At 63.5% G+C, this 9,565-nt stretch overlaps 1 protein-coding gene across 5 annotated transcripts; it reads right to left on the bottom strand.

Moving 5' to 3' along the window:
- Window positions 1-810: 810 nt before the first annotated feature.
- Window positions 811-8,406, bottom strand: LOC130680037 (ral guanine nucleotide dissociation stimulator-like). Of its 5 annotated transcripts, none has more exons than XM_057489994.1 (14): window positions 8,286-8,406; window positions 7,133-7,299; window positions 6,780-6,993; window positions 6,384-6,541; window positions 6,051-6,243; window positions 5,743-5,828; window positions 5,227-5,603; window positions 4,268-4,483; window positions 3,827-3,930; window positions 3,292-3,361; window positions 2,497-2,562; window positions 1,752-2,153; window positions 1,539-1,643; window positions 811-1,168 (listed from the first exon to the last, which is right to left on the bottom strand). In XM_057489994.1, the coding sequence occupies exons 1-14, from the start codon at window positions 8,396-8,398 to the stop codon at window positions 935-937; spliced, it is 2,505 nt and encodes an 834-aa protein (XP_057345977.1). In that variant the 5' UTR covers window positions 8,399-8,406; the 3' UTR covers window positions 811-934. The 5 variants fall into 5 exon arrangements, with proteins under 5 accessions (XP_057345977.1, XP_057345976.1, XP_057345978.1 ...); XM_057489996.1 differs by lacking the exon at window positions 8,286-8,406 and having other exon boundaries at window positions 1,033-1,168; window positions 1,752-1,873; window positions 2,082-2,153; window positions 7,133-7,762; XM_057489993.1 differs by lacking the exon at window positions 8,286-8,406 and having other exon boundaries at window positions 7,133-7,762.
- Between the last annotated feature and the right edge of the window lie 1,159 nt (window positions 8,407-9,565).

Raw genomic sequence — 9,565 nt, forward strand, 5'->3', positions numbered from 1 at the left:
GACCAAGTTCAACATTTTTTGAAAAGGAATTTCTTGGAATGTGTGGGGCAGCTGTGTGTCATTAAATGGGACAGTGCTAGACTGGTGCCTTGCAGCCCTGGGATCTGCTTGGGTTACGACATCTGCAGTGGTGTTGAAGACGTGAAGAGACACCCCGGGGCGTCTATTCAGTAGATTTTGGTGTCTGATCATAACCTATAGGGGTCAGGAAGGAAGGTCCAGTTTCTGTTTGAACCGCCCTCCCCAGTGTTGCCAAAGTGTGCCAGCCTGTGGCTTAGAGCGCCCTGCTCTTCCTGAGCACCTTACGGGGAGAGGACTGAGGATGGAGGATAACCTGGCGGAGGTCAGGGCCCCCCTGCGTCATAGAGTTTGAGGGCTGGGGGTGCGGTGGGCTGGGGCACACGATGTCTGCAGGAGGGGCAGAGCTTTGAGAAGAAAGAGCAGTGTGGTGGCAATCCGTTCATCATTTATTACATTCTGCACAGGGATGACCCCAACCCCCAGGAACCATTAACCTCAGACACAACACCGAGACCACACTGTGCCTGGGGAGGCTATTTCTCAGGGATGAGGGGAGGGAGTTGCACAGGGGCTCCGCTGGGAGCATGTCCCGGGACCCTGCGTCGGCCGGCCGGCCCTGCAGCCTCGGATGCCTCCGCTGGGCACCCAGGGGGCGGTGGTCCCATGCAGCACTGCGCCGTCTCTGTGTCCATCCTGGGAAAGGCTGGCCATGGTGAGGACGGGCCCCAGCTCTTCCTGGACCGTTGTGGCCATGACTCTGTGGCTGATGGCACCCAGGCAGCAGTTGGCGTCACGGTGGGAGGCCACCTACTCAAAGGGGAAAACCCTCCACACGGTGGGGTGGCTCGCCTTTGTCCAGCGGGCCACGAGCAGAGGGTAGGACACAGCACGAAGGCGGCCAGGTTGGCAGTGGCTACGTACAGGCCCTTGAGGAGGCAGCGGCAGCGTGGGGAGATGCCGAAGTCGGCCGACGGAGGAGGTGCCAGAGCAGCTGCCCCAGCAGAGGCTCAGGATGAGCAGCGGGAGGAGGAGGAGCAGCAAACAGACTGGGGTCCTGGGGCGCCAAGCGCCGCCTGCCCGAAGGGGAAGCAGCTCTCCTCCACATGCAGCCAGGACACCAGCAGGGCCGCGGGCCCGATGACAGCAGCTACAGGGCCACGCGGGTGAGCAGAAGAGGCAGGTTATCCCGGGTTCCCCCCATTATCCTGCTTCCACCCCGTCCCCACTGCCCTCTGGGCTCCGGGCCCTGTGTGGAGGGTCCTGTCCATCACCAGCACCCGGGGGGTCCCTGTCACGGGAAGGCTCCTGAGCGTCACCTACTCACAGAGGAGGAGGCTGGGTCCCAGAGGGGGCGGGGAACCACCCTTCAGTCTGACAGGACTGGTCGGCCGTGGAGCTGGGACCCCAGCCGCACCGGTCTTTAGGACGCCCCCACACCCAGCATGGCCCGAAGCTTCCCTGAGGCTGAGGAGCGAGCAGCCCACCCCCCTGCCGATCGCCCCAGCCCAGAAACTCACCTGGCCCTGGCCCAGGACGTTTAAACGTGGGACCTGAGGAACTGTAACAGTCCCTTTCTGCCGGCCCTCTGGCCTGGGGGCTCCAGCTGGCAGGACAGCGTGTAGCTGCAGGACACAGGGACACCTGTGAGCCCCTGGAGGCACATGTCAGGGGTCCCTTCCCCCAGAGCCCGCCGGCAGCTGCAGCCCACGCCTGACTCCGGCCGGCCTCACCTCTGCTCCTCGTCCAGGGGCTCCACAGCCTGGACAAAGGACATGAAGTGCTCGTCCCTCTCCAGGTCGTACACCGCGGCCATGTGCTTGTGCACCATGATCTCGTCCTGGAGGGTAGCGACCTGGGGCAGAGGAAGGACAGGATGCAGACAAGCGGGGGTGAGGAGTGGGGCACTGGATGGTGCTGGATCTTTGCTCACACGGGAACCCACTCTCAGGAAAGGTGGGGGACGGAGGGGTGGCCCGGTGCTGAGGTCCAGGCTCACTGGGGGCTCTCTCCTCCCTAAAGCTCACCATCCTGTCCCCCCGTGCCCCTCTGGGCTCACTCACGTCCTCATTATGCTCCAGGAGTTTCTCTTTAGGCAGGTCAGCAAGAAACAGTCCGAGGTAGGGGACCATGCCCTGTGCCACCGGGGTGAGGAGGTGATGAGTCCCCGCCTGCCCCAGGGGAGCCCACAGAGCCTCCCCTGAACCCCACACCCTCAGCCTTCAGCTCCCTTGGACCACCCTGTGCTGCCTCCCCACCTCCCTTCGCCCAGCTCTCCCCTCCCGGGCCCTCCCAGGGCTGGCTTTTGGCCAATCCCAGGACCTGTGGGCCTTGCACCTGTCCTCCAACTTCCCCCTGTACCCAGCTGCTCTCGCCCTCCTTCTGGTCACACCAATGCTGGCAGCTCAGGACTGGTGGCACCAGGAGCAGGTGCAGGGTCGCCCCCACCGCCCGTGACCCGCGGCACGCCTCTCTCACCTTCCTCTTCCTCTCCTCGGGTCCCATGCGGTCCCGCTGCCTTTCCCTCAATACACAGTCCAGCTCCTGCAAGGTCCAGGACACTCGGGTGCTCATGCTCCCCTCCCACGCGGCCTCCCGCAACCAGACCGTGGTGGATGGATGCCTTGCCCGAGCCCCCTGGCACCTACGCTGTCCCCACCTCCAGCAGGCTCTCAGCCTAGAGCGACCCCAGCTCCAACACACACAAACTCACGGGGGTCCTTGGGCCACAGCCGCCGCCCTGAGAGGGTCAGGGGAGGTCCCTCTGCCTCCCAGGGTGCCCTGAGCACTCACTGTCACCCGGCTATCAGCACGGCTCCCCTCACATGACCAGGTGGGCTGGGCACAAAGCTGAAGCGCGTCTTGGGCTCCCTGGACCCTGCTCACCAGGGAGGCCCACACCCCAGGGTGACGGCAACCCTCCATGTCCACATGAGGAGCCCGAGGTCACAGAGGGGCAGTGACAAGCTCAGGGGTCCCAGGGGAGAAGCCAACCTTGCTCATCCACAGGCCCCACCCCTGCTGCCGACCCCAGGCCAGCTCCAGCCCTGACGGGGGCCTGTCCTCTGGGTCCTCACTGGATGCCAGGCCCCCAGTCAAGTGGAGCCAGGGAGGGAGATAGACGAGGCCCTTGGGGCCTGGGGGACCCTACTTTCACCATCAGCTTCCCCCTCTCACCCCGCACACCTGGAGTCCTCCCCAAAGTTGTGCCACAGCACGGTAGAAGACTTGCCCCGAGGACCCCTCCCTTCCAGACCTCCAGCCCCCATTTACCTTGAGGAGATGCTTCCTGGTAACCCACTTGACCTTCTTTGTCAGGTTTTTATACGTCCTGGTGCTCTTCCTAAGGGGAGGGGAGAGGAGTAGGGAGATACATGGCCAGCAGGTGGAGAGTCTTGGGGCCGACCCCTTTTCCTGGAGATCCTAGAAGGTCCACTAGCCTGCAGGAGGCTTTCCACCACGGCCCTGAGCCCTGGGGAATCTGTGGCCTGGGGAGAGGGCTCCACGTTTCCACCCAGGGCCTCCATTCCCAGTTCTCCCAGGGGCGAATCTGCTTTGGGCAAGGTCGCTGTCCTTGGGGCAGAGACCTCTTGCTGCAGAACATAAGCTCAAGATCTCCAATGGGCTTCAACCCACACCTGACATTGGAGGAAACTGATGCCTGCAGGGGTACTCCTGTCCTAACTCACAGGGGGCCCCAAGAGCCTGCCATCCCTGTCCTTAGGCTCTGCCGCCTCCCAGGAAGTCCCAGACATAGGGGTGTCCCTGTCCACTCAGGTACCCCGGTCCCAGAGACAGGACTACCCACCAGGAAACATGTTCCCAGGTCCTTTCCAGGCGACCTAAGGCACGACTCTGCAGGGCCAAGAGAATGGCATGGAGTGCCGCGAAATTCCTGAGGGCCAGACACTCCTGGGAGGGAAGACAGAGCTGAGAGCGTGGCCTGCTTCTCTGCTTCTATCCCCCCATGAACTCCTGTCCTTAAGGAGACGGACACCCAGGGAGCCCAGCACGCCTGGTACCTGCTGAGCAGCCCTCCTGGGTGGAGGACTGTAGCTCAACCCAAGGAAGGGGCCAGGGATGGCTGTCCCACCCCTGGGGCCTGCGAGTCCAGGTCCACACATCCCTGGCAGGAGGGGCCCAGGGACGGTGCAGGGCAGACCGTAGGAACCCATCCTGAGAGCTGGCCAAGGAGGGGAGCAGGTACCAGGATGCCAAGATGGACCCGGGGGGCTGTCCCATGACTCACCTTGGCAACCCGGATCCAGAATTCCACCACTCGGGCCCTATCCTGGGCTGTCATGCTTGGCGTCCTGAGGCAGGTGGTGGTGACCAACTCAACCAAGGTGTCAAATTCCCTCAGGACCCTATGCATGGTGGGGGCCAGGTGCTCAATGTCTCCCGTCTGTGACTGCTTCTGTAGGTAGGCCTTGCATTCAGAATAGTTTATCCTGCTGTACAGCGTCTGTGGATCAGAAGGGAGGGAGGGTCATCCAGCTGTGCCCCTGGTGCCCCCGTGCCCAGGCAGGGTCACCGGTCAGACCTGGAGCCCAGGCAGGTGGGGACGTGCTGTGAGCCTCGTGGCCGTCCAGGCCTCGGACACCGTCCAAGGAGGCGCCGAGGACTGGATGCACAGTACCCCGCAGTCGTGGGGAGCGGAGGGGCTCTGCTCGTAGGCACCCTCACTCACCTCCTCCCTGCCGCCCAAGGCAGCTCACGCTTGCCCATCCTGGGGCATCTGCCTCCCATTCTGCCACCCCGTGGGTCCCGCTGCCCACTCAGGTGCAGTTTCACCCTAAACAACTCCACCCAGGGCCTTTGTTGGTGTCTGTGTCTCCCACGCAGTCAGATCCATGGCAGCGGCCTCTGAAGTGCAGAGGCCATGGAAGCCTGCCAGGCCAATGGCCCGAGGACCTAAGGCCCTGGCAGCACCTCCCTGAGCACCCCTCCCAGCCCACCAGGCCCTGCCCCCTTTCCCTCCGCTCCAAATCATTGGTCTGCAAGGACCCCTAAGTGCCAGCCCTACTGTCCCCCTGTAGTCAGTGAGGGCTTGGGGGTGAGGAGAGTCTCTCGTGGCACATGGTGAGTCCGGGGGGAAGTTGGAACGTGGGCCGAGATCACAGGAGTCCACGTCAGGGGCAGGAGGTCGGCGGCAGACCGTGACACAGGGCAGGCCCACCCCCGACCCTGAGAGCCCGCTCCGCTCACCGCAAAGGCCAGGGTCAGCTGCTCGGCCACCAGGCGGGAGGGAAACACCAGGATGGTCCACTCCTCCTTTCTTGTCACATCCCAGGTGCTCACAGCACAGGGGTGGGCAGGCTCCGGGCCCGGGTATGGCTCTACTAGGACCGGTGCCATTCCTGCAGATGCCATGGGCCCCGAGCCCGACGGCTCATGGGGCTCCAGCTCCGGGACAAGGTCCATGTCTGAGGTCACTGCTTGGACATCCTCCAGCTCTGCAGGGGCTGAATCAGGTGACACCGGCCGTAGCTTCGGCACACGGGTCTCATAGGGCCTCTGGACGAGCTTTATCCGCGGAGTCGGCCTTCGCCGTCTCTGTGGGGCCAGCTGCCTCTGCCGTGGGTCTGGAGCAGGACACAGAGAAAGGGTCACCCCGGGGCTGATTCCCCGCACCTTACAATGACAGAAGAGCCCACACTGCCTTGAAGGGAACCCCAGTCCGGGAAGCCCACCCTAGACGGTCCCCTGGCCGCAGCCCCTCACCTTCCAGCTCTGAAACCGTGGGCCCCAGTTGTTCGTCCTGCCAGGTAACGTGCCTAGCCCGTCCCATCCTGCGACTGGGGTAAGGCCTGGGGGTGGCAGAGTGAGAAGCCTGGTCTTTCCAGCCGCACTGCCCTCCGGGTCCACCCTTGTGTGGGCCTGGCCGCTGTGCACTCCCCTGCCTGTCCCGGCACCTGCCCCTCCCCCTTCCTGACCCTGCGTGTCTGTCCTGGGACCCCATCCTCTCCCATCCTCCCGAATAGGAAGTCTCCAGTCGTCAGCCCCCCCATGGGAATCCAAAGATGAGTGACCTGCTGGGCTCTGCTGTGGGCTCATGGGGCTCCAGCTCAGGGCCTGCCAGCGGGGCTGAGGCCACTGCAGGGGCTGAGGCAGGCGACACCGGCCGTCGCTCCAGCACAGGGGTCTCAGGGAGCTCCTGGACGGGCTCTAGCCACGAAGCTGGCCCTCCCTGTGTCTCTGGAGCCAGCTGCATCTGCCGTGGGTCTGGAGCGGGACACAGAGAAAGGGTCACCCCGGGGCTGATTCCCCGTGCCTTACAATGACAGAAGAGCCCTCACTGCCTTGAAGGAAAACCCCAGTCCGGGAAGCCCACCCTAGACGGTCCCCTGGCTGCAGCCCCTCACCTTCCAGCACTGCCACCGTGGGCCCCAGGTGCTCCTCCTGGACCAAGCGGTGGAGGACTTGGCCCTCACAGGTGGGTATGCACTCACTGGTATAGATGAAGCGGAGCACCTCCTCTAAATCCCAGAAACGAAGGCGACTAGCCTGTCCCATCTTGGGGCTGGGGGAAAGCCGGAGGGTGGCAGAGTGAGAAGCCTGGTCTTTCCAGCCACACTGCCCTCCGGGTCCACCCTTGTGTGGGCCTGGCCGCTGTGCACTCCCCTGTCTGTCCAGGCACCTGTCCCTCCCTCCCCCTTCCTGAACCGGCGTGTCTGTCCTGGGACCCCATCCTCTCCCATCCTCCCGAACAGGAAGTCCCCAGTCGTCAGTTCGCCCATGGGAATCCGAAGATGAGTGACCTGTTGGGCTCTGCTGTGTGCTCATAGGGCTCCAGCTCGGGGCCTGGCTCTGAGGCTGAGGCCACTGCTGGGACATCCTCCAGCTCTGCAGGGGCTGAGGCAGGTGTCACCGGCCGTATCTCCAGCACAGGGGTCTCAGGGAGCTCCTGGATGGGCTCTAGCCACGAAGCTGGCCCTCCCCGTGTCTCTGGAGCCAGCTGCCTCTGCCGTGGGTCTGGAGCGGGACACAGAGAAAGGGTCACCCCGGGGCTGATTCCCCGCGCCTTACAATGACAGAAGAGCCCTCAGTGCCTTGAAGGGAACCCCAGTCCGGGAAGCCCACCCTAGACGGTCCCCTGGCTGCAGCCCCTCACCTTCCAGCACCGCCACCGTGGGCCCCAGGTGCTCCTCCTGGACCAAGTGGTGGAGGACTTGGCCCTTCTCGGGGAATGAACGCCGTCCGCCATTGATCACGTGGACCTCCCTCCCTTGCTTCTCGATATAGTGGTTTAACTTTATTTCCACGGGGCTGGAGTACGGCCTGGGGGTGGCAGAGTGAGAAGCCTGGTCTTTCCAGCCGCACTGCCCTCCCGGCCCACCCTTGTGTGGGCCTGGCCGCTGTGCACTCCCCTGCCTGTCCAGACACCTGTCCCTCCCCCTGCCTGACCCTGCGTGTCTGTCCTGGGACCCCATCCTCTCCCATCCTCCCGAATAGGAAGTCCCAAGTCATCAGTCCGCCCATGGGAATCTGAAGATGGATGACCGCTGGGCTCTGCTGGGTTCCTCCTGCCCCAAGCCCCAAACTCCTCCTTCCCCCTCCCCCATTCTGTGAGACGGGCAGCGCTCCCCTCTGGACCCAGTGAACGATTGCGCATCCTGTGTCCAGGAGAAATACCCCCATTTACGGAAGCAGGACACGATGGCATCGTCCGTGTCGCTCCCTGGCTGTGACCTGCGGATGACGCCTGAAGTGACTACCCTACTCGGCCCGGGACAGGGTTCCAGTACTGTGTCTGCTTCCTTCATTCAGTTATGCTAAGTGTCCCCAAAGGGTCTGCACAAAGTGGGTGCTGCATACCTATTGTTGCTGAAGGAAGTCCTTCCCGAACCTTCCCAGGTACCCCTCTGCTGCCCCCAGAGGTCCCTCATGTGGCCACGGCGAGGACAAGGACCGGGCCCAGCCACAGGGAATCGCGAGCCTCCGTTCCAAAGGCTGCTTTCCATGTGCTTTTCCAAATGAGCCAGGCTCCAGGCCACTGACGGGTGAGGCCAAAGGCTTTTCATCGGGTACAGAGAAGTAAGCCCCGAAGTGGCCCAGCTTGGCTGGCAGTCCTTTACAGTGCCGGGCGCCAGCGGAGCCCCTCTAAGGCTCCTCCCGTGTTCCCCATGGGCACCCTAACAGGCTGATCGCCAGCCACCCTGCCCGTCAGAGGAGCACGCTGAGGCTCAGACACGTGGGGACACGCAAGACACACCGCGGGCTGTGGGCAGAGGCCCGACTGTGCCGAGGAGGGGGTGGGTGCTCACCGGGGGAGCCGCTGGTCCGTGGTCGGCTGGTCAGCGTCCTCGGGAGTGCTCCGGCTGGTGTTTGGAGCTCGTTCCTCCCATGCTGTGCGCCTTGTCTGCATACACACGTCCATCTGGGGAACCCTGCTCATGTTGAGCTCACTCCGAAAGAGAGTTAGCTCAGCTTCTCGCTGAGGGGGGCAGCAGGGATATAGTCAGTGGGAAACCCAGGAACCACCAGGACGAGGGAGGTTTGTGGCTCACCTGAGAGCCCCCAGCCCCCTGGGGTGCGAGCAAGGAGAGGCACGGGGTGCCCCCGGGAACAACGTTCCAGGCCCTCTGGAGTGGTCCTGTTGGCCACTCTCGAGGGAGGGCCCTGGCCGGTTGCCAGGTGTGGAACGGGGTCCTGGGGTGTAGACAGCCTGCCCCAGGTCCAGGGAGATGGAGTAGGTGAATCCATCCACCAGCTCCTCCACGCTCCCTAGGGTGGAGCTCTGCAAAGCCAGCACCTGGTAGCTGGGGAGGAGGCACCCGGGGATGCCTGGACCTCCCCGCAGGGGGCAATGTGGGCCCCAAACTTGACCGGAGATAAGGCCCACAGGGCCATCTGCGTAGACATCCAGTCCCTCAGGGAAGAGGAGGACACCCCTGGGCTCAGGATTAACATGTGGGTGGAAATACCTGGTCCCAACACTCACCTCCATGTCCTGAATGATGAGACCAGAGCTGTGACACTGACTGCCCCACCAGGGGGCCACCACCTCACAACATGCTCCCACCCTAGAACGGACCCCCTCCTCCCCACGCCCACCGCAGACACATTAGGGGCCACGGGGAAGGTCAGCCGGGGATGGGTCACACAGTGACCTGGCCCTGGAGTGGCCCGCTCTGGGCTGCACTGTGTTACCTCGGACTCCCCCTGGAGACACGGACAGAAGCATTGAAAGAGGTCACTGAGCCAATGCCCACAGGAAGCAGGACTCTCACTCTCAGATGCCCCCCTGTCTTCCTCGCCTTCAGAAGGCTCCACACAACAAGACCACATGTTGCTCTGTCGAGCACCTCCGGTCAAGTGAGCAGGACTGGGGTCTGCGACCAGGAGCTGGGTTCCGTCCGGGTCACAATTCAGGTTCTACTGGGCGTGTCATCAGAGACATCACTTCTTCAAGGGCCCCTCCCTGCATTCAGACACGCCCACGTGCCCCTCTGGGCTGCTGACTGCCCCCCCTCCTGGCCCTTGCCATGCAAGAGTACACACATCTCCACCAGAGCCCTCCCCACGCTCTCTGGCAATGTCACTG

The sequence above is a fragment of the Manis pentadactyla genome, chromosome 12 (assembly GCF_030020395.1).
Source record: "Manis pentadactyla isolate mManPen7 chromosome 12, mManPen7.hap1, whole genome shotgun sequence".
NCBI classification, from domain to species: Eukaryota; Metazoa; Chordata; class Mammalia; order Pholidota; family Manidae; genus Manis; species Manis pentadactyla.